The 24,753-nt window shown below is 45.0% G+C and overlaps 1 protein-coding gene across 6 annotated transcripts in view; it reads left to right on the forward strand.

Annotated features, from left to right (window-relative positions):
* Positions 1-24,753, forward strand: part of TDP1 (tyrosyl-DNA phosphodiesterase 1) — a 70,563-nt gene that overhangs the window by 786 nt on the left and 45,024 nt on the right. For 5 of the 6 annotated variants that reach the window (XR_004959687.1, XM_036262790.1, XM_036262781.1 and 2 more), the window contains exons 2-11: positions 1,424-1,998; positions 5,617-5,660; positions 6,782-6,837; positions 10,407-10,503; positions 13,712-13,746; positions 14,692-14,784; positions 18,886-19,053; positions 19,454-19,532; positions 22,224-22,409; positions 23,150-23,198. Coding sequence is in view for 5 of the 6 variants with exons in the window: in XM_036262790.1 (XP_036118683.1) it covers positions 1,434-1,998; positions 5,617-5,660; positions 6,782-6,837; positions 10,407-10,503; positions 13,712-13,746; positions 14,692-14,784; positions 18,886-19,053; positions 19,454-19,532; positions 22,224-22,409; positions 23,150-23,198 (1,372 nt within the window). In the remaining variant the exon portion in view is untranslated. The remainder of the gene's footprint in view (positions 1-1,423; positions 1,999-5,616; positions 5,661-6,781; positions 6,838-10,406; positions 10,504-13,711; positions 13,747-14,691; positions 14,785-18,885; positions 19,054-19,453; positions 19,533-22,223; positions 22,410-23,149; positions 23,199-24,753) is intronic. The other variant, XM_036262808.1, reaches the window with a different exon arrangement.

The following is a 24,753-nucleotide window of genomic DNA, read 5'->3' on the forward strand; positions in this document are numbered from 1 at the left end:
GACTGCTTCACACCACCCCCGCTGGTTCCTTTCATCCTACAGATCTCTCATAAACATTATTTATTCAGTCTTCCAAAGTTAGGGCGTTCTTGATTCTGTCTCAAACCTGTACGATGTGAGGAATGTCAGCAGAGGTATCTGGGTTTGTTTGTTTTTGTGTTGGTCTGTTTTTCCCCCCCTGAAATATAAGCTCATCTAGGACAGAAACCATTTGTATATTGTTAAGTCTTTATTCCCAGTGCTTGGCACATGGTAGCTGCTCAATAAATATTTGTTGAATGCATGAATTCTGGGATATAGGTATGATACTCCCTTTATAAAAGAGAAGGTGGAGGTTCAGCAGTTACGTAACCTGTCTGAGTGCACATTGACCACCTAGTAATGACTGGATTTGAAATCGGGGCCCATGTTTGCCCACTCCTGGCCACGCGGCCTCAGTTTGGAGTCTAATTCCCATGCCCTCCTGATGGTCTGCAAGCTCTATAAGGAGCAGCAGCTGAAAGTATAAAAGACTTGCCCCAGCTGGGTATAGTATGGTGGGGGGAGAGGAAGAGTTAGCAGCTTTAAGAAGAGTACTTTTTTGCATCCACATGTGTTTTAAGTCCTTAATAAAAGCTCTAACATTTCATGTTGGCAATTGGTGGAGAATTTCTTTAGCTTTTCATTCTCCTTGGCATCTGTTTTCCTCTTGTGAGATAAAGAAAGTGGAAATTAGACTTTACAAAATAAAAGTGTTTTGCTTCAGTACAAGTTCTTTCTCTGCAGATTTTAGCAGCTTGATTTAGGGCCAGGCCAGTAAGATAATTATCTAAGTTACTTGGGCCCTCACGGAAATACTTCTAGATAATGTGTATACAGAATTGATCATTCGACACTGTCTTGAGGACTTTAAGCTTTATAGTAAGTAGCTTATCTTTGAAGAAGAAATAATCACTGAAGTCCTTCGGTCTCCGTGCTTCAGTGAAGGATAGCTATGTAAGTTCCAATTTGACTAAAAATTTATGCATACTCAGAATCAGAATTACTCTTGCAATTCCTTAAATTGGCCTTAACCCCAGCCACCAGTTAGAAACTACAGGGTCAACAATGAACAGTTTTGTTTTGTTTTGGACTTTGGCTCAACCCCCCCATTCCTGGGGCATGTAAGAACAAGGTCTAGAACACAACACTAGGGAGAGGAGGAGAGGTGACCAGGATTTTTGCTGTCACTTTCTGTGCCAGATTCCGTAGCAGATTCCGGTAATATGCCTCTGAACGCTTGCAAAGCAGCTGATGTTGGTTACGTGGTTCAGTGTATGGTAGGTGTCAGGTGCACTGTATGTGTTGCAGAAGCTCATATGACAGGGAATTCAAGAGCAATAGAGTTAGTTTGCCAATGGCTTAGTGAATGGGAATTAACAATATTTTCATTTTTCATTTCTAGAAGAAGTATAATGTCTCAGGAAGGTGATTATGGGAGATGGACAATATCCAGCAGTGATGAAAGTGAGGAGGAAAAGCCCAAACTCGACAAGCCATCTACCTCTCTTCTCCATGCTGAGCAGGGAGCAGCACATGAGCCAAGGTACACCTGTTCCGAGGCTCGAAAAGCCGCCCACAAGAGGAAAATGTCACCTGTAAAATTCAGCAACACCGATGCGGCTTCAGAAGTACTACCTCCCAAGAGGCAGAAGAGTGGTTCCCAGGAAGAGCTGGGTTGGTGTCTCTCCAGCAGTGACGATGAGCTGCCACCAGAGACGCAGCAGAAGGTGGCTAAGAAAGTGACCGTCAAAGAGGAGAAAGGCGTCTCCTCTCTCAAAGACAGTGCTGCCCCAAAAGCTGGGAATCATGGCCCTCCTGCCCACCACGTGCTCACAGAGGACAAAGACGAGTATGAAACATCAGGGGAAGGCCAGGACATTTGGGACATGCTGGACAAAGGGAACCCCTTCCAATTCTACCTCACTAGAGTCTCTGGGATTAAGCCAAAGTATAACTCGGGAGCCCTCCACATCAAGGGTAAGTGGTACTGGTGTCAGGAACTGTCAAGCTGCAGGTGAGAGGGCCTGCTTGGGTGAAACCACAAGGGTATCTAGAAGGAACCCCAAGATCATCATGGTCTTAATCACTCTCAGGAAAAAGAAAAATACCATTTTGACAAGCAAGTGCAGGGGTTTGAGAGCAAACTGTTCACTTTGTCAGGAAATCAGAGGCTGTTTCTCACATCCCTGTAGATAATGCTTTGGAACACTTAGTGCAATGTTTAAAATTGTTCATCTGTTAACCCAAAGATTAAACTTGATCAATAACATTTAATTAATGAAGTAGCAAATCCTTGACAATAGCAGTTCTCTTTGGTCCCTGCATCAGCAGTATCAGCGTCACCCAAAACCTGTTAAAAGCCCCACCCAGATTCATTGGGAGCAAGGCCCTGCAGAGTTTTAACCAGCCCCTTAGGGGATTCTGATGCCCAGTCAAGTTTGAGAACCACTGCCTGAAAGCCTGGTTTTGCTTCCTGGTGAAGAAGAGAAAAAAAAGAATGCTAGCATACAAAATGGTGTGTCAGTTCTGAACCAAAAGATAGTCTTTGGTTGCTTTGGCTTTTCCTTGGGGTGCATCTGTGTGCTATTGTGATACATACTTGGTCTTCATCCCTGGTTATATTTGGTTTTTGTCCTAGGCTCCTAAAACAGCTCCAAAGTAATTAAAGGTCAAAGGAGTATGTTTTGTTATTCTTAACAAGCTCTTTTCAACCACACTGGGTTTATGTTAAATGGGGTGACTTTTGGAAAGCCCCTAAGGGGGGGCGGGGACAGGCTTCCTTGTGAACCAACAGTGTGATTAAGGTTAGGACTTTCAGCTTCATCCCCCACCTACAGGGAGAAGACAGGGACTGGATGTTGAGTTATTCACTAATGGCCAATGATTTAATGGATTTAGCCTATGGAGCGAGGCCTCCTCAAAAAACCCTAACCAAATGTGTGTGGAGAGTTCCAGGTTGGTGAACAGGTGGAGGTGCTGGGAGGTGCACCTGGCGGGGGCATGGAAGCACCATACCCTTCCCCCATACCATGCTCTATGTGTCTCTTCCACTTGGCTGTTTCTAAGTTGTATCCTTTTATAATAAACCTGAAATCTAATAAGTAAAGTGCTCCTGACTTCCGTGAGACTTTCTAGCAAATTATCGAACCCAAAGGGGATCATGGGAATCTCCAAGTTATATTCAGAAGTATAGGAGGTCTGGATTTGTGATTGGTGTCTGAGGGGGTGGGCAGTCTTGTGGGACTGAGCCCTTAACCTGTGGGATGTGACGTTAACTCCCACTGGATGGTGTCAGATTGAATGAGAGTGTAGGCTCTCCAGCTGGTGTCTGCAGAGAATTTTAGAATCAGTCTGTGTGAGAACCCCAGTGCACTCGGTGTCAGAAGTAATGGGTGAGGAGAGGAAACATTCCTCCTTCAGGGAGGAACAGCAGGAACTCTAGAATCCAAGACATGGAATTTGAAGCCTGGTTCACCACTCACATGCTGTGTGGGTAATTAACAAAGAACCTACCATTCCTCAGATTTCAGTTGACTCTCTCAAACTGGCCATTCAGAAAAAAAAGAAGAAAATACATGAAGTGACCAGCACAATATGCTAACATGGCAGATACACAAAATAAACAGTATCCTTATTTCAGATTACCCTTTTTTCTGGCCCACACTTGAGAGTAGATTATGTTCACTATCAATAAGGTTTTAATTACATACTGAATATGCAGTTGTATATTTTCTATCATCTGCGATGTGTAAATGTTGGTGTATTTAATTCCATACCGTGAGGGAGTTGGATTCTACAGGTTATTTATTTTTAATGAGAATCTCTTGGCTAGGTACTTTGAAGAAATAATAGCTAGATCTCAATGTTTTTGTTTTGTTTTATTTGACAGAGATTGACACAGGAAATTAATAGAGAACTACTGCAAGGTTTTGTTTTATATAGTAAAATAGTAAAGACTGGCTATTAGCACCAAGATACTAAGGAAGAGGAGGGAACATTAAGATAGGAGCTTTTACATAAATTATTTCCCTTAATTCTCACAGCGGCCTTATGAGTAGATGTTACAGTTGTCCTCCTTGGATAGGTGCCAGATCTTCAGTTTGAAGAAATTGAATAACCTGCCCAAGGTCACAGAGCTGTCAAATGGTAGAGCTGGGATTGGAAAGGCACTTGGCATCCGAATTGATGGTCTTAACTGTTTGATATATGATGCCAACAGATGGAATGATACATATGACCTCTACAAAATTATGGATTGTTTAGAAGGTCTCATGGAGGAAGAAGGACTTCAAATGGGCCGAGAAAGATGGGTGAAATTTAGAAAGCTAGAAAGAGGAGTGGCCAGTGGGGCAAAATGGAGGACACCATCAAGGGGTACATTGCAATTTATCTCTTTTTTTTTTTTTTTTATCCTCACCCGAGGATATTTTTCCATTTTTTGTACAGATAGAGTGGGAGGGAGAGAGAGGAAGGGAGAGAGAGAGAGAAACATCGACGTGAAGGGACACATCAAGTGGCTGCCACCCGCACGACCAACCAGGGCCGGGGACAAACTGCAACCGAAGTACGTGCCCTTAGCGGGAACCAAACCCGGGTCTCTCCAGACCGCAGGCCGACGCTCTAACCGCTGAGCCAAACTGGCCAGGGCGCAATTTATCTCTTGATGGTACAACTCTCCCATAAAGGTAGGAGCTCCCCTAAGAAGAGTTATCTGTACTTTTAAAATCTTTGTGCCCAGGTATCTAGCTCATGTCTGGAAGCACTCAGTAAATACTAGTCAAATGAATGAAAGCCCGTTCTTAATCCTCAGAGACAGTTTGGTGGTTAAGAGCAGAAGTGCTGGAGTAAGATGGCCTGGGTTCAGACCCCTTCTGCCCCTTCCTGAGGTGGGGGGCGGGTGTCTCCTCTTCTATAAAATGGGAACAGCAGACCATCTCAGAAGATGTTTGTGAGGAGTAGGAGTTGACATGTGGAAAGTGCCAAGTACAGAGCCTGGCACCTTCTAGGTCCTGTACAAGTACGGCTGTTGGTGATGGTGATAATGATTGTGTACTTCCTCTCAAGGTGTTGTTTATGAGGAGTGAGCTTTCTGCCCTCTCTGAAGCCAAGCCTGGATGGGTGTGAGATGGGACTTCTTGGAGCTTACTGAGAATGCTAAAACAGGAGCTCAGAGCTCTGGGTGCCTCTGCCCTCGCTTCACAGGAAGCAAGTTAGTCCTGGGGTGGGGAGGTTTCTTGAGAGGGACTTGAATGAGTACTTGAGGGAGGTAAAAATTCAGAGATCTGGAAAGAAGAACAACATGTATCATTGTCCTTATTAGTGGTTTCTAAAATTGACGCTTATCAGTATTGAAGTTGTAGCTTTAAATTTTACATTGTATTTTATGAAAGAATACATAGTAAGTGTTAGCACAGGGGAATTTTCTCTTGATGCTGTGGAACACCCAAGTCTAGCTTTGCAGTAATTTTTCAGTTTGCCGTTTTCTAAGCCAGATTTTGAGCATCAGTGACTATTAAGTCAATTGTGATTATTATTATTATTACTAGAGAATTTCTATCAAAATATGAATTAGAGCTAAATGTTTTGTCTTCTCAGATATTTTATCTCCTCTATTTGGGACACTTGTATCTTCAGCACAGGTGAGTTTATGGTTGAGTTGGGGTGTGTGTGTGTGTGTGTGTGTGTGTGTGTGTGTATGTATGAAAGGGGACAGATAATTAAACAACTCCATAAGAAAATACAAGTGATGGGGACCTGTGTCTCAGTCCTGTGCCAGAGTCCCCAAGATGGCACAGCCACCAGCATGGAACATGGATGCCACTATCCCTGGGTTCCTGACTCTGGATTAGGCTACAAGGGTGGGCTAAGAAGTCACTTTGGAAATTCCAGCCCTGGGGACTTCTTTGAGGAATGCTGATAATCTCCTGGGACTCTGAGGCAGCCCCTGAGGGTTGAGGGTAGCGGTGAAAACCAAGTCAAGTTTGATTTAGAAAAGTAAGAAATCTCCTGAACCTATTGAAAATTATGGATACTTCTGTACGTTTGATTGCTCCTGCCAGAGGGAGCTGGTCCCTTTGTGTTGACAAATCACTTTAATGCTCCAGGCTGTCTGGTAAATGGTCAGAAAAAGGTCACTTCCCTGAAGAAAGCAAAGCTTTCTGTGCCTTTCTTGTTTGGCTTGTCCCTGGAGGATCCTGGTCTCCAGGTAAACCTTGGGGTGAATTTGCATGTGTTATCTTAGCTAGATTGAGTCACTCTCTCCGGCAGGAGGCTCAAGTGTTACTCAGGTGTGGGGAGGAGCCCCCGTGGGTAAGTCCAGTGCAGAACTCGGGTCAAGATGTGATTGCTGTAAGCCTAGTGAGGGTCCAGTCCCCAAAGCCTGTTTACAAAGCTAACTCCTAAATTAGGCTGAAAGGAGATGTTTTTTTCTAAAAGTCCTTTTCATAGTCACCTGGGATGGAAAGGGATAAATGTATAAGCCCTTTTGTTTAAATTACCCCTCAGAAATAGCAAGTGCAGATGCTGCCAGAGCGCCCAGAAATGGCAGCCCTGGAACCAGCTTCTCGCCCTCCTCTGCTCGGATTCCCTGGGCCGCGGTCCCTTCCAGGTCCGTTTCAGGTTTATTTATGAGTACTGTGGCAGAACTGTCTAGGTTATCAATAAAACATGTAGTTCATCATTATTTCAGAGTTTCTTTCAGTTTAATAACTGCTTGGCTAAGTTTCCCGTGACTGACTTGCTTTTCTCTCCCACCGTCTAGTTTAACTACTGCTTCGATGTGGACTGGCTCGTCAAACAGTACCCCCCAGAGTTCAGGTGAGTTCCCTGGGGTAGCAGACAGCATCGTGACTACCAGGGGCCTTAAAACACAACACCTGTGCTTGCCAGGCAGCTGTTGACCATCGTTTTTTTAATGTCTTTGAAACCATCCAGATCATACAATCACTGGGAAACCGCATTTTTTTAATCTATTCTAACTAATCACGTGTATTCCTTATACAGATTTTGCCATTTTCCTCCATTGCTCTGTCCAGAAGTAGATAAGGACAAATTCCAACCCAGTTGAGAGAGCTGTGTGTCCAGTGTTAGTGTGAAGGAAAAGTTCACTGCCACCCATTCTCCAGACCTGTCATGACAACGCGTGGCTAGCGCGCCGCACTTCCGTACCACATCAGCGCTGTTCTGAGAAGCACTTCCTTGAGTGGTTCTCTCTGTGGTGTAAGAGTTAACAAAGGGATCTCAGGGCCTGTCCAGGTAATAGAGGTGATGGATTTTCAGCCTGTCTTCTGGAGTTCCTCAGCCCGGGGTTCAGCAGTACAGACCGAATAGATCGCGTCACGCAGTGACATGCACTGTGCTAGTTTCTAACATGCTTACACGGCAGACTGCATAAGCACAAGTAAGGTCGAGGAATGCACACACAGGAAAAAGTAGTTGTTAGGTCCTCAGAGTCCTTGGTGCCTTTAAGAATCAGATGGTGGAAACCATCATTAACAGTGGATGAAATGCCATTGAAATTTCCCAAGGCGTTAGCACTCTGGGCTTGTATTTGACCTGTGACACATAGGATTAGTTTGAGCTGCATGTGACAGAAAACCCAAAATAATGGTGGCTTAAGAGAAAAATTTTCTCTAGCCTAAGAAGTCCAGGTGGTAGACATTCGAGGTCTGGATTAGGGGCTGACATGGTTCTCAGAGACTTACCCACTCTGTCTGTCTGTCCCTCCATCCCTGTGGGTGACTTCAATCTTCAGAGTCACCTTGAGGTCCAGGATGGCACCTGGAGCTCTGGAGCTCTGGCCTGTGTTCGAGCTGTGCCCCCTCTCAGCAGCCTTCCTGGTAGTCCCACTCAACATTGAGCGACATTCACAGGACGATGACCAGCTCTGAAAGAGACTGAAAATGAAGTCTTGGCTGAGCACACCCTCGCCTGAACAAGATCGGGTTTTGTTAGGAAGGAAGAGAGAATGGGCATCAGGAGGCAGCGCGCCGTCTCCTGTGGGCTCCTCCTGGCCACAAGCGTCCCTGTTAGTTGTGTTGGCTCTTTTGTTATTTGTGCCTTTGCTTCTCAAAGACCTTGAAATCAAATTGTCACACCTTTCCAGTGTTGCCAAAGTATAGACTACAATTTCTTGTGTATCTGTTATGGATTGAATTGTCTCACCCCAAAAAAGATCTGTTGGAGTTTCAATCTCTAGTACCTCAGAATGCGACCTAACTTGGAAGTAGGTTTTTTTCCCCGAAATAATCAAGTTAAAATGAGGTCACTGGGGTGGGTCTTACTCAGATATGATCAGTGTCCTTATAAGAAGGGGGAACTTGGACATAGACACATACACAGAGAAGACACAGAACACCATCCAGAAGCTGGGAGAAGCCTGGAATAGGTCCTTCCCCCATAGCCCTCATAAGGAACCAACCCTGCTGACTCCTTGATCTCAAACTTCCTGTTGTTTAAGCCCCCAGTTTGTGGTACTTTATTATGGCTGCCCCAGCAAACTAGTACAGTGCCCACTGGGCTCTCAGTAACTGCAGGCAAGGGACAGAAGAGTCCTACCTTCTCGCACCCACTCATTGCTGAACGCACCTTGGGAATGCCATCGCGAGCGTTGTAAGGAGGAGGAATGACCTTCTTACAACGCAATGTCAAGTTAACATCCAGAACTTATAGAGAGATAGTCCAGATCATAGAGATTATACTGCCTCATGTTGCTGTTCAGATACTGCCTATGGTAGGGTTTCCCAGATAAACAGACCAACAGGAGGTAGGTGTATGGAGATATATGCACAATTGGCTCAGTCAGGAAGAGAACAAATTCTTCCTTTTCTTCTACTCAGGTTGTCAGTGGACACATTGACACACATTAGGAAAGACTGCTTTACTGAGTCCACTGATTCAAATGTTCATCTCATCTGGCAACCTCCCCCACCCCATAGACACACCCAGAAATGATGTTTTCTCTGGACACCCCTGGCCCAATCAAGTTGACATATGAAATTAAGCATCACAACTGCCTTTCTGTGATAGTTTATGGAACCAATACATTTGAAGGGGTTAATGCAGATTTCAACTTCCATTAATGTTTCTTTTATTTTTAAAGAAGCCTTGATGATCTGATAACACTAATTGTTTCTAGGCGATAGATGCTTGAGTTATTCTTGTTCTCTATACTGTTTTTCTAATTGTAAAACAGAAAAAAGTTGGGAAGGTGTGTTTCTTAGTTTTATTTGAACTGATATGGTGAAAAAAAGTTCTTGGGGATTAGGTAGCTAGGCATTTGTACCGGAAGTGCATTTTCTATAATGTTTCTTTTTAGTTGATGTTGCCCCTTTACATGTGATAGAGAATCATTCTGCACAGTGATTGATACATTTGCAGGTAGCTACATTTGTTCATCTTGCTTGATTACTCATTGGAGAAAAATCCAATTTTTGTATTGTTGGGAGAGCTTGTAAAGATATATTGATTTCTAAGGATTATCTCACTTTGAATTAACTGGAGAAGATCATGGTTCCCTTAAAAGCCTTTTAAATCTATTCCTAGCCCTGGCCGGTTTGGCTCAGCGGTTAGAGCGTCGGCCTGCGGTCCGGAGAGACCCGGGTTCGGTTCCCGCTAAGGGCGCGTACTTCGGTTGCAGTTTGTCCCCGGCCCTGGTCGGTTGTGCGGGTGGCAGCCACTCGATGTGTTCCTTTCACATCGATGTTTCTCTCTCTCTCTCTGTTCCTCTCCCTCCCACTCTACCTGAACAAAAAATGGGAAAATGTCCTCGGGCGAGGATAAAAAATAAATAAATAAATAAATCTATTCCTGAAGAGCACTTAGTTGTTGTTGTTGTTGTTTAGGAATTCATAAGTACAGCATTCTCGATGCACCTTGGGCTCTGTTTCATTGAAATAGAACCACCTTCAGTGAGTTTGCATGGTGCTGTGGACCTGGGCCTAGCACTGTTGTATCCTGGGAGTCTAGAGCAGTGCCTAGCACACAGTGGGGACTTGGTGAATGTCGGCCTACTGAGGTTCCAGAAGAAGGGGAAGAAAAGAGCATCATACTATATAACAGTAATTGTATGTCTTTTAGTTTGTCTGAATTTAAACATACTAACACAGAGCTAACTATGTGCCCTTTGGGACCAAAGGAGATAATTCATTACTCAAGGACTTTCTTGACTCACAACCCCTCTGGGTCACAGTAGAGCTTTAGGATCGGGCCCCATGGCCCCATTGTAAAGGTAACTGGTTAATGAAGATTAACTAGTCACTGCTCTGTTAGCCCTGTACTCAGTCACCTCAAAGGCCAGAAGCACGTACAGGGTGATAAGGAAGCTGTCATTCCCTCACTAATCAATGAGGGAATGATGTATTTTAAATATTCTGATCTCTTTTCAGGAAGAAACCAATCCTGCTTGTGCATGGCGATAAACGAGAAGCTAAGGCTCACTTACATGCCGAGGCAAAGCCTTACGAAAACATTTCCCTCTGCCAGGTAAGCTGCTTGTTGCCATCTAAGATCATGCTTGGTCTGAGAGTTGGAAGGAAATTTAAACATTTCATCTATCTACCTGCCTACTGCAGGAATCCTCTCCAGCATCCCCAACCGATATTTGTCTAGCTATAGCTTGAATGCTTCCTGCTTGCTCTTGTGCTCAGAAAGATTTATCTTTATGGTGACCTCATATCTCTATTAGGGTTCTTCAGGGAAACAACCTATGGTGGGGGTGGGGAGGAGTATATGAGGGGGCTGCTGGCAAGTCCAAAATCCAGGGAAGAAGAGATGTTGCAGTTTGAGCCCACAGACAGTCTGGAGACTAAATTCCCTCTTCCTTGAAGGAGTCAGTCTTTTTTCTCTTGAGACCTTCAACTAATTGGATGAAGCCCACCTACACTGTGGAGAGTAATCTGTTTTACTCAAAGTCTACAAATGTAAATGTTAATCTGATCTAAAAAATACCTTCAGCCCTGACCGGTTTGGCTCAGCGGTTGGAGTGTCAGCCTGCAGACCAGAGAGTCCCGGGTTCGGTTCCCGCTAGGGGCACATACCAAAAAATGAAAATAAAAAATACCTTCACTGCAACATCTGACCAAATACCTGGATACTGTGGCCTGGCTAACTTGACACATAAAATTAACCATCCTTGTGACTTCTACATATTGGTCTTAATTTTCCCCTCTGGAGCCACATAAAATAATTCTAGTGTGTGTCAGTGATTTTTTAAATTTATTTTTTAATGTTTTTATTTCTTAAGAGAGAGAAACATCGATGTGAAAGAGAAACATTGATCGGCTGTCTCCTGCACACCCCCCACTGGGGATTGAGCCCGCAACCCAGGCATGTGTCCTGACCTCTCAGTGCATGGAACAATGCTCAGTCCACTGAGCCACACTGGGCTGGGCTTGATTCTTATGTTTGAACACATCTCCTATAGTTGTCTCACTTTCTTCATTTGTATTGTATGTACCATGGAGTCTTTGTCTCTCCCCAACCTCTAGTCCTCATCTGGTTGCCTCTATTCAGCATGCCTCTCACAGCCTGGGTTTCAGCACTGTGATTCAACCACTGCACTTTATATATAATAGCTGGAGTTCGAAAACATTTCTTTTCCTAACATACTTATGGCTCACCTTCTACAGATAGGCCTTTGCTTAGCAGTTGCCTAAAATCTCATTGCTTTACTTCCCAAAACAGAAGATGTTAAACTGCACTAGGATAGCTCTCATCAGACCAAAAGTGGTCAGAAAATAAAATAACATAGGAATCTTGAAAACCAGTGATTAAGTCAATAGAAACAGTGTTCAAATACTAACTACCTGTCCTGAAAAGTTGACGAGACATTGTGGCTGATGTCTGATGGTGTGCTCCAGACAGGCCACTAGAGGGTGTAACGAGCCATGGTCTTTCAAACATTGTACAAAGAGCAGAAGCTCCCAGATCTGGTTTGAGGTATAGAAAGATTGTTCCCCATCCTGACCTTTTGAAATACCTTTTTATGGCTTGTCTGTAAGGTGAATTCTTGACTTTGCCATAAAAAACCCATTGGATGCTAATACTTCTCACATTTCATACATTTGGGGCCAGAGACCAGAGGTGGAGGCCTACTGATGGTCAGGGTTCAAACTACCTGGGTTCTGTCCCAGTTCTCTATGTACTAGCTGTGTCATTCTGAGCTCATCATTGAACCTCTGAAGCCTAATTCCTTCATCTTTTTTTTTTTTAATATTTTTTTACAGAGAAAGGAAGGGAGAGAAACATCAATCAGCTGTCTTCTGCACGCTTCCCCACTAGGGATCGAGCCCGCAACTTGGGCATGTGCCCTGACTGGGAATCAAACTGACCTCTCAGTCCATGGGACAACCCCCAGTACACTAAGCCACACTGGCCAGGATAATTCCTTCATCTTTAAAGTGGACTGCTAATACTGTACTTAGGGTTGTAGTACAGGGAATTTGGTGCATTTATCCTAAAAAGCACCCATTAATATTATCTGTTGAAGTTATTATCATCCTGGTTTTATGTTTAGACTTGCCCAAAATCACACAACTCAGCTCAAAAGCCAAATCTCTTGACCATTGCTTTTTCTGAGCTAAATATCAATTTACAGAGTGATGGTCTGCATTCTAATTTTGTAATTTTAAAGACATCGAATACAGTTCCCTGTTCTCTCCTCTGTGGCCAGACCACGCACATGCATGCTGCAGTCTCCCCAAACACAGTGGGAGAGCATAGTGGACTAGGCCGCCTGTCATTGAGCATCTCCGAGACAGGGCCTGTGTCATGCTCACCTGTGTGTGCCAGTTGCTCATCACTGCCTCCAGCAAACAGATCCACCACCTGTGTGCTTGGTGGCGGCGGTTGGAGCACTATTTGCCTCTATTTGTAGAGTCGTAGCCGGTGCCAGCCCCCTTTCCTAAGCACTCGAAACACTTTTTCTCATTTACTCCTAACAACCATTTGAATCCCCTAACAATACCATCCTTTTAAAGAGGAGTAAGATGAAGGACGGAGATTTAAATATTTTTCAAAGTCACGTAAAGTTGTAAAGCTAGGGTTTGTGCATTCCTAACTGCTCTTTTGATATTTCTGTTTTACCTCTTTCTTAGCATACACCCTGGGCATATTTTGCTTAACCAGGGTCTTGCTATACTGGATGCTAGATGTTTTACTTCTCTACCCACCCCCATTATAACACGCAAATGGATTTACTATATTATCTTTATTTTCAGCGCTTGCTGTTATTAATATAATAAAACTTCTGTTTTAACATCATAATGTAAGTCTTTCTGCTGCTACCACATTCAGTGTGTTTTTGCTACTCTGAACATTTTTTAATTATTAATTTCTGTATAAATCAGTTATCTCATTTTAAAACTTTATATAGAGTCTCGTTTGTTTTTATTAGTTTTTGACAACTATAGAAATTAGACTTCAACTCCTAATTACTATAATTAAAAATGCAGAAAGTATTGAATTATTCTGGGTAACTTTAAAAAATGTGTTTTTTTTAAACAGCCTCACTGAATTTTGTAAAAGCGGTGTTGTTGATCAGGGCCTTGTCCACTAGAGGGCAGTAAAAGCAGTTTAAAAAAAAAAAAAAAAATAGTTGACCAGAACCTTTTCTAATTTAATTTCCACTAGATAAGGATATTATTAGGCTGTGTTTTTTTAAATAAGTGACTTGACTTCTTTTTCATCCTAGGCAAAGTTGGATATTGCATTTGGAACACACCACACGTAAGTAATTTCTATGAAATGGGAGAGGGTATGATTTTAAAAGACCAAAGGATGTTATTCAAAAAGTGCTCTTGGAGGAACTCATGTGTGATAATATGTGTGGGGGGAGGGCCAACAGTAAGGAATTAGAGGAAGTGGAGTGGTTTTCTAACAGCCTTAAGATAAAATGCTTGGATCTGGCATTCAGCGAGAAAGCCTGAATCTGCTTTCTGTTCAGGACATTCACTGTAGGAGAATAGGTATTGTGGTGTGTGGTCTGTGGTTATGGATGACTGTACGTGTGTTAGTGACATGCCTGTGGAGTCCACTACTTTAAAGAACGACTTGTGATTTGTATAACATTCTGAGTTTTATCAAGTAGAATGTTGTTCTTTTTTGTATTCCTCACCTGAGGATATTTTTCTACTTATTATAGATAAAGTGGGAAGGAGGGAGAGAAAGAGAGAAAACCTCAATGTGATAGAGCCACATTGACTGGTTGCCTCCCACACAACCCGACCAGGGCCCAGGATGAACCGCAACTGAGGCATGTGCCCTTGACCAGAATCAAACCCGAGACTCATTGGTCTACGGGCCGATGCTCCAACCACTGAGCCAAACCAGCCAGGGCAAGTAGAACAGTGTTAAGTCAGCTTCATCCTGTGATTGAAACCTGCATCCGAGGTACTTCCCCTTGACTCGGAACTGAACCAGCGGCGCCTCGAGGGCCAGCGCTCTAACCAACGAGCCACACAGACCAGGGTGACTCAGCATATTGGAAGGTAGTTTTCTACCTAGCACTTAAGCAGACTTGGATCATGTGTAGAAGAAAGGATTAGAAATGTTAAAAGTTTGGGTAATATATGAATTTGAAGACTCCCTTTAGCTATTACATTTGCATTAGAAAGATGTTACATTTTTTTAAAGTACTGTTAATGCTTTCTGATGCCCTTTCTGTTTTTAAAGGAAAATGATGCTCCTGCTGTATGAAGAAGGCCTCCGAGTTGTCATCCACACCTCCAACCTCATCCACGCTGACTGGCACCAGAAGACGCAGGGGTGTGTAGGCTCTGCTCACTGTAGGGCGCGGCAGTGTGCTGACACAGGTCAAAGCCAGGACATTCGCTTGATTCTTTTGTCTTTCTGGTTTTTTTAATTGAAAAAAATTTACACACACAGCATTGAAAAATACACATGCAGAAAAAATGGTAGCGTTCTTTTAGTACCCTCTTCCAATTTCTGTTGAGGCAAGCAGAGTTAACAGTTTAGTACATAATCATCCCAAACTGTCTCTATTCTACATGAATACCTACGCACAGTAAGTTTTTTTCACACAGCAAGTTGTTTTTACAAAATGGGATCGCACACACTCTGGAGCCGAGTACATCCAAGTATTCGGGGCAGGAAAGAGGATGCCAGAAGGAAGGTCTGAACCTGTTATTTTTCCAGTAAGACCCTCTGGATAACCTTCTGGCTGCCACTTACCCTGCGCCCACTTGTACTCAGGGCTGCGACTTCCAGCGGGTATCAGAGGAAAACTTGAGGTGCAGAAAATTCCCCTCACCTCTAATCCGTGTACTTTATGTAAAACACATCTTCACTGGTATGTTTTTAAAGCCTTTAATGTGTCCGTGGGGTTGTGAATCTCAAGGGGAACTGAACGTGAAGGTCATTCAGACTTTGTTTATATCACCAACCCTTTGTCCTTGGTGCTCATAGGTTAGGTCGAGCTTTTTATCTTCCTTAAAGAGGGGTTTGGGTTTATTTTTAGGGATTTGCCTAAATCAGGTTTTAAGCCCTGTTGTCCCTCCTGGTAAGCCTTCATTGTGACTAGCTTTAACTTTTGTTTCTGTCATTTAAGTTGTTTGGTACGTCTTTGCCTTCGGTTAAAGAAGGTTAAAGCTGGTTAGCAGCCTTCTGTGCTGGAAGAAACTTGTGCATTCCTACAGCACAGGGCTCAAGTGTTCTCCACTGGCATCCTCCCCTGCCGGCCTTGCCCCGTGTCATTGCCCAGCTTGTGCTAGAACCCCTAACACCTATGAGCTGGCGGAGCCCAACTCCCAGCCTCCTTGGGTTGAGCTAAAATATAGAGCCTTCCAACCTCCACCCACTGGGCCTGCTTTGACCTGAGTGCAAGTAGAAAAAGTGCCCTGCCCGGCCGGTGTGGCTCAGTGGTTTGAGCCTCGTCCCATGGGCTGAGAGGTCCCAGTTTGAAAGAGAAACATCGGTGTGAGACACATCGCCTGCACGAGCCCGACCACGGCCAGGACCGCACCACAACTGAGGTACGTGCCCTTGGCTGGAATCGAACCCGGGACTTTGGTGTGTGGGCCGATGCTCTCACCGCTGAGCCAAACCAGGTAGGGCAATAAAAACATACTTAAAACTCAAAAATTATCAAGAGTGCGCAATCTCCCTCCAGCTTCCCTCTCACCACCCAGATCAGGGCACTATCTCCCCATCCGCCCAGGTCCTCCTCCCTGTCAGCTCCCCACCCGCCCAGGTCCTCCTCCATCAGCTCCTCGTCCGCCCAGGTCCTCCTCTGTCAGCTCCCCGCCCGCCCAGGTCCTCCTCTGTCAGCTCCCCGCCCGCCCAGGTCCTCCTCTGTCAGCTCCCCATCCGCCCAGGTCCTCCTCCCTGTCAGCTCCCCGTCCGCCCAGGTCCTCCTCTGTCAGCTCCCCATCCGCCCAGGTCCTCCTCCTCCGTCAGCTCCCCACCCGCCCAGGTCCTCCTCCGTCAGCTCCCCGTCCGCCCAGGTCTTCCTCCATCAGCTCCTCGTCCGCCCAGGTCCTCCTCCTCCGTCAGCTCCCCACCCGCCCAGGTCCTCCTCCGTCAGCTCCCCGTCCGCCCAGGTCTTCCTCCATCAGCTCCCCACCCGCCCAGGTCCTCCTCCATCAGCTCCCCACCCGCCCAGGTCCTCCTCCGTCAGCTCCCCACCCGCCCAGGTCCTCCTCCATCAGCTCCTCGTCCGCCCAGGTCCTCCTCTGTCAGCTCCCCATCCGCCCAGGTCCTCCTCCGTCAGCTCCCCGCCCGCCCAAGTCCTCCTCTGTCAGCTCCCCGCCCGCCCAGGTCCTCCTCCGTCAGCTCCCCACCCGCCCAGGTCCTCCTCCATCAGCTCCTCGTCCGCCCAGGTCCTCCTCTGTCAGCTCCCCGTCCGCCCAGGTCCTCCTCCCTGTCAGCTCCCCGTCCGCCCAGGCCCTCCTCTGTCAGCTTCCCATCCGCCCAGGACCTCCTCTCTGACACACATCACATGCTGTGGGCTGTCATTTTATTTATTTTTTATTTTTTTAAATCCTCACCCGAGGACATTTTTCCATTTTGTAGTTTAGATAGAGTGGGAAGGAGAGAGAGAGAGAGAGAGAGAGAGAGAAACATCTACATGAAAGGGACACATCGAGTGGCTGCCACCCGCATGACCCAACCCAGGCCGGGGTCAAATTGCCACCGAGGTACATGTCCTTAGCAGGATCCGAACCTGGGTCTCTGGACTGCAGGCCGATGCTCCAACCACTGAGCCAAACCGGCCAGGGCTGGGCTGTCATTTTAAAAGCACCTGAAGGCAGGAATCCGGGGTCATCTCCCTATTTGGTCTGCCGTGCTGCTGGCCCTTTTCTGCCACACAGGTGTTCCCGCCATCCTCTTCAGCCGCTTCTTGGTCCCCCTATTAATTTTCATTTTTAAAATTATTTGGCCCATGATCATTGTCCGTCTTATTTGTAAAAGTGTGAAAAATGCCTCACACCTCAGTGTCCGGTGTAGAAAGTCGTCGTCCATCCTGGTCCTCACCCAGAACCACCCCCCTCTGTGGGTGCCTGTCTGTCAGGAGGAGCCCGCCCAGCTTGTGGGCTCCTTATATATCCATCCAGCCCGGTGTGGCCGTTCTACACAGCAGGGCAGAGGCTCAGAGAGGTCACTGGGTTTGCCTCAAAGGACCCAGCCAGGGAGGAGCAAATGCAAGTTCAGGGCCGGGGCTCCCGTCTTTGTCGTACTGTTACTCCTTGTGCAGCGGGTCTCCCCAAGGTGGGACGGGGCAGTGTGACGGTCCCCCTGCTAGACACACACACTGAGACTGGAAGACACACAGCCAGGGTCCTCGTGGTTCTGGATGCTTCCTGCCCTGCTGGCCTCATCTGGTCAGTCTGCTCCGAGGGCTGCCAGGTGAAAAACAGAATGCGGCAGTTTCCCTCTGGGCCTCATGGGTAGACCAGCGGGGGCAGTGGGCACAGAGGGGAACGGCAGTCACAGTTAACACGTTCCAGTGTTCCTTAAGCTGGACACTTCGATCGCTACCCGTGCACGTCCCTGCGAGGCAGGCAGGTAACCAGCGTTGCACGTGAGGGAGACTGAGCACACGAGGCTTGAAATGACTCTTGTCACCTCCCGTGGAGCAGTCATAGGGGGATTAAGCTTAGATGTGGTTGTTTTACGCCTGTGGGTAAAATATAGAAGTTCTGGCAAAGTACCAAGTCCTTTTTTGGGGAAAAGGATTGATGAGATGAAAGATGCCGTTAATATTCTGTTTACTATGTTATTTGAAAGTCCGAGGTTCGTGTTAAGCTAGTATCATTAAATGTGGACTATAGTCACTCCGGACACCAGGAAAGTACAGGATATGAAAATGCCTTCAACTTCTCTAGCATCTGCATCAGGAAAATGAGTTTGTTTATTGACAATAGATTTGCACAGACGTTTTTCTCAGTATAACGTTTATCCTTTTCCACTTGGACAGAGAGCTACATTAGTGTCATGGGCAGAATCTTGCTGGGGTTGTCAGACGGTGTGGAGTTGCTGCAACAATTGAGAGTAGAGCTGTTAACTTGTCTTCACATCTCAGAAAGCAGTGTGGGAGGTGTGGGGAGGAGGAGGGGGAGGTGTAGTGAATGGATGAGAGGGAGCCTGAAGGGACTGGGTCGGGGGAGGTAGCAGAGGCTAGATCTTACTGGGTCTGAATTCAGGAGGTGTTCAAAAATAGTTTTGAAAGTGATGCATGCTATCCCAGTGTTGCTATCAGACTTATGTTTTGTAAGGATCACTCTGTTGACCAGGTGGAGACAGGCAGTGAGAATTCACCTCTTCCTTAGGGTGAAGGCAGAATCAATAGAGATGTCATTGTGACTAGTTGCATTCCCGACTGTTAATAGTCATTTTTTCCCATTCCAGAATATGGTTAAGCCCCTTGTACCCACGAATTGCCCATGGAACCCACCAGTCTGGAGAGTCGACAACACATTTTAAAGCTGATCTCATCAGCTACTTGATGGCTTATAACGCTCCTCCTCTCAAGGAGTGGATAGACATCATCCACGACCATGATCTCTCTCAAACAAAGTACGTGTCGTTTTTGCGATTTGGGGTGCTTACAGCAGGTAATGCCTGGAGAGCCAGCCACACAAGATCTGGAGGGCAGGAGTCTTGGGAAGAGGTTGACTGCTGTTTAGCTGTCCTTCATGATGTGATGAAAGCAGAAGGTTGTCCCTGTGCATGTCCTGGTTCTCAGCCATTAAAGTGGACGAGTTCCTTGCCTGGTTCCTCACACCTTGCAGGAGTTCCCCGTCAGTTGATGTGCTTGAAAATGAGTTGAAGTCACTCCTCTGAGGAAGCATCCCAAGAAAATGGGTTGGCTCTTGGAACAGTTCATGGTTACATTAGTTTTCATGTGTATTTTGTGATTTGGGGGACCATAAATCACATCACTATGTTCTATAACTTACATTTTCCATCGTTGTAGCGTTTACCTCATTGGATCAACCCCAGGACGCTTTCAGGGGAGTCAAAAGGATAACTGGGGACACTTTAGGCTTCGGAAGGTAACAATTTTTAAGACTGAATGTGTATTGTCTCGTTTTTCACTTATAATTGTATGTTTTGATGGCAGTGTCACAGTCTCTCTAGCACAATCCTGGGCTAATGGTAGACACATAAATTGATTATCTAATAGTTTTCAATAATTTTTAGTTTCATTATGCCTTTGTTATATATCTTGTAATAAAGACAGAGACTTCTCATTTTGTAGCTTTTTTTTTTTTCTTTTCCTTTTTTTATCCTCACCCAAGAACATTTTTTGATATTTTGTTCAGGTAGAGTGGGAGGAAGGGGGAGAGAGAGAAACATCGATGTGAAAGGGACACATCGACCGGTTGCCACCTGCACGACCCAACCAGGGCCGGGGACAAACTGCAAATGAGGCATGCACCCTTAGCGGCAACCGAACCCAGGTCTCTCTGGACCGCAGGCCGACGCTCTAACCGACGCTCTAACCGCTCAGTCAAACCAGCCAGGGCTCATTTGTAACTTTTGATCAGAATGTCAAGGACTTGTAACATACAAATTCAACAAAAAACAGAATATAGTGTTGAGTAGAGGCTACAACTGAGCTACAATGTATTCTGTTTGCTAAACCAGTGTCCTTAAGAGAATTGTTACTACAAACGTTACATTTGCTGCTGGTATGAAAATGAACGAAGAAAGGTCTTTAACAAAATAAAACCAGCAAGTTGAAGGTTAACATTTTCTTCATCTCCTTTTATGAAACACTTTACCAACTTTAATAATATCCCTAAAGTGGCTTTTTTAAAAGCCTTGCTGCTTTTCTCATCAATTATTTGTTATGTAAAAATTCTCCTTGGTTAATGAAAATTTTAAATTTTTTTTTCTTTTTTAATGGGACCACAGCTGCAAACAGGCAGGATCTTGCAGCCAACACCTTCATGTCTTGACCTAGAGAGAGTAGAGGGCACTGGCTAATCGCACCGCATTGCCGGTCGATGCCCATCGCCGGGGTTCAGATCCTTACCTGGTATTCACAAGTCATGTGACCTTAGCTTGCTCCTTAACCTGCCTCTCTCGTCATCTACAAAATGGTCACAATCATAGTGCCTCACTCACAGAATCGTGTGAGGATTAAATGAAATAGTGGATGCAGGGCAGGTGCCGAGTATTCATTGGCGATGACTTGTGGACTGGTGGCGTAGGCAGGCGAGGTAACAGCACATGCTGTGTACGCAATCTCACTGCAAGTTGAAGCCTATCTTAGGGTTTTCTGACCACTTTTCGCACACAGCAGCTCATGTTGCATCACAGCTGCCTTCAAGGAAGACAAGGATGATCGATCCAAGTTCTGTTTCATTGATGTAAATGGAGGAGAGAGACTTGCCCAGGGTCATGCAGCTGATCAGGGGCTGAGCACGGAATAGATGCTGGGTGTTGTAGTTGTCAGTTCAGTCTTGTTCCATGCACAGTGCTACACCCAAGGTGCAAGGGGAGAACTGTTTGGGCTTTTTGGTAGCAGTGTTTATAAATATTGATGCCTAAGACGTGTCGAAGAAAATAATACAGCCGTCCCTCGTTTATCGCGGTTAATCCGGTCCAGACTCTAGCGGTGGCACCTGGCGTTGAAGGATTCCTGGGGTGCTCGAATACATAGGCCCACAGTCCATACATACAGTAATTTTAATTGTAATTGCAATACAGGGTGTATAATTGACTCAGACAACTGAGCGCGCGCTGTATCATTTTCACTGTCTCGATCAACTTTTTGATGAGTATATTTGAAAAAAAAACAATAGAGTGAAGCCGCAAAAGTCCAAGCGGGTAGCGAGGGACAACTGTACACATTAAACTAAACATGTCAGTCAGAATATGAGCTCCACAGCTGTAGAACTGCAGCTCATTTTTCTCGTTATCTCCAGCCTCTGGGTGGACGCTCAGCATGAATGTTTAAGTGGATAAGATTTCTGAGTGGCCCAGCCAGTGTGACTCCGTAGATTGAGCATCGTCCCATGGGCTGAGAGGTCCCGATTCGATTCCCCGTCAGGGCACATGCCCAGGTTGTGGGCTCGATCTCCAGTAGGGGGTGTGCAGGAGGAGGCCAATTGATGTTTCTGACATCGATTTTTATATCTCTTCTCTTTAAAAAAAAAAAAATCAATAAAAAAGATTTCTGAATGGTTTTTCAAGCTTTGCACAAGTATCAAAGCAGGAAATATAGATCAATCTTAGTGTTTTGGGTAGTGTTATCTATTTGTAAATAGATTCTCTTTTATTTTTAAGAACATCAGAGGTACCTAAAGCCCAAATGTTAAACCTCTTTCAAATAATAGGAGTCAAAATGTACCATAGTTTGGCCTTGAGTGTGTTGCGTAGGTTTACTAAACAATTATGATTTCAAGGCAGAAATCTCACAAGGCAGGTTGGTAGTTTATCTGACGTTCTTGCTTATATGGATCTTTAAAATTTTTTAATTTGTTTTTGCTTTTCATACAAATCAAAGAATTTTGGGAGAAGAGGCCTTCTGTCCACTTCATTAAAATAAAATATTTTTAGAATCTAAAAACTATTTCCCGAAGAAGGAAAAATGCGTAAGTGGGCATGAAATTGATCCGTTATACTTGCAGCATTTCTTTGTGAATGGGGAGTGGAGGGTGGACACCGTGTTCTGGGTCATTGCGCTGTCTCTGTCCATGTGTGTGAGTGACTGGCTCCACTGTCCTCTCTCACAGCTCCTGAAGGAGCACACCTCATCCCTGCCCAGGGCCGAGTCTTGGCCCATAGTGGGCCAGTTTTCAAGCATTGGCTCCATGGGGGCTGACGAATCCAAATGGTTGTGTTCTGAGTTCAAAGAGACCTTGGTGACCCTGGGGAAGGAAAGCAGCACCCCAGGGAAAAATGCTGCTCCCCTCCATTTGGTAAGTGCTCCTCCTCCCTGAGTTAATTATTTGCATCCTTGTCAGAGAGGTTTGATTCAGTGGTTTGGGGAGGAAACAGCAGTGTTTGTAATCATGTGGCCCCGTGTCAGCTACCGACACGTAGTGTCTGCAGTGGTTGCTCCTTCCCTAGGCTGTCATGCCGAGGAAGAAATGTTTGATAAGGTAGTGCCAGCCACTTATGAGCATTGTTAATTATTTAGACACCTTTGAATTAATAGTTAATTTTCCATTCAATTCAGTGTTAATTTGGCATTTCAGAGGAAAAACTCAAATCGAATGTAGTATTTTATCATCAAATAAATTACCCAAAGTTCAATTTTTTCCCACAAGATGGAAACTTTTAAAAATTTAAAGCACTTTTTCTAAATTTCTAAGTATTTTTAATTGAAATGTTTATTTTCTTAAAAACTAATCAGTGCCCGGCCGGTGTGGCTCAGTGATTGAGCATCAGCCCATGCACCAAGAGGTCACTAGTTCGATTTTTGGTCAGGAAACATGCCCAGATTGTGGGCCAAATCCCCAGTGGGGGGGCGTGCAGGAGGTGGCCAATCAGTGTTCTCTCTCATCAATGTTTCTGTCTCCCCTTCTCCCTTCCTCTTTCTAAAATCAATAAAGAAAAATTAAAAAAAAAAAAAAAAACTAGTTAGCGTTCCTTTTAACAAATAGTTTCTTCAACATGGTACCTTCCAAGTTTAATTCTTTTATTTATTTATTTTTAGATCTATCCTTCTGTGGAAAATGTGCGGACCAGCTTAGAAGGGTATCCAGGTAATTGTTGGGAATACTGGCATGGCTGTATTTTTTGTGTATGTTTCATAAATGCCCTGCTATACTTTTAAAAACAAGTAATAAGAATGCCTTCCTCCTTGGGATGAGAAAAGTATGGGTTAGAAAGTTGGAGATGATTTTTATCTTCACTGGGTAAGAGTCATGAAATAGGTAACATTGAGCACTGATGATGTTCCAGAGATGATACAGGAACATGGGCAGGTTGTGTTATTTAATTCTCACAGTCACCCTCTGCGTGGTTGCTAATCTCATTTCTGCCAATAAGGCTGCTGTCACCTCTGCCACCAACAGATTGGCTGTCCAGGCAACACATCCGAGTAAAAGCAGCTTCCTCCACTGCTCAGTGCCTGTGCAGAGCAGTGCTGACATGCCTTGCTGTGATCTCCATCTCTCTCTCTCTCGCTTCCTCTCTCCTCCCTCCCCCTCCTTCCCTCTCCCCATCTCTCTCTCCTCCCCCCTCTCTCCACATACTACCTGTGTCTGTGGCACTGTGTGGTTCTTTCAGATATGAATCCTGGATACAGATATATTTAAGGTTCAGAACATAATGTTTAGTACTGAGAAGCAACCTTTGATATAGCCTGGTCCATACATCTAATCTCTCAAGGACTTCATCTGTAAATGCCAAGGATTGTTTTGTAGACATCACCCTATTCTCTGTCTCTCTTATACCAGTTGGATACTAAACCTCTGTTTGGAATTCAGCAGTTCCCCAAATTGTGTCTTCAGGAGTTAATGACCAAAAACCCAAACAATGTATGCCTCTGGGCAAAAGGAAGTCTGCTTGGCATTCGCTTATGGCTAGAAGCAGAAGGCTCTGAATTTAGACTGATTTCGTCCACTTACTGCTTGTCAAACTGGATGTGGCCCTGCCTGAAAAAAATCTCCATAGGGTTTAGAGTGTTTTAGCCCATTTGTTGCTTTCTGATGGCAGAGATAAATTTATTTCACTGAGACTCAGGGGTGGCAGTGGGAGGGGGGGTGTTTTGTTTTTGTCTTCCTGCACTTCTAATAGGCTAGATCCATTCCAAGCATACTTTTTAAAGGAGAAGAACATGGTATTTTCAATAAAGCTATACTGGAACCCGGAATGTGTTTTTTTTTTATTATTTTTTTCATCCTCACCCAAGGACATTTTTGCATTTATCTTCAGATAGAGTGGGAGGGAGAGAAGGAGGAAGAGAGAGAGAAACATCTATGTGAGAGAGACACATCGAGTGGCTGCCTCCCACACGACCCCAACCAGGGTCGGGGACAAACTGCAACCAAGGTACGTGCCCTTAGCGGGAACCGAACCCCGGTCTCTTTGGACTGTGGGCCGACGCTCTAACCACTGAGCCCAACGGGTCAGGGCCTGAATGTGTTTTTAGTAATTTGCAGTGGGAGATGCTACCTGCCGCCTTGTAAGTTGGAGAAGTATAAAGCCCCCCTTGGGTAGAGATTGCTATGGAAAGTGTTTGGAAAGTGATTGATGACGCTACAGTAGAACTTTCCTCTGAAAGATGAACAAAAAATTGGCTGCTTATTGAGTTTC

Source organism: Molossus molossus, unplaced genomic scaffold (assembly GCF_014108415.1).
Source record: "Molossus molossus isolate mMolMol1 unplaced genomic scaffold, mMolMol1.p scaffold_m16_p_1, whole genome shotgun sequence".
Lineage (NCBI taxonomy): Eukaryota > Metazoa > Chordata > Mammalia > Chiroptera > Molossidae > Molossus > Molossus molossus.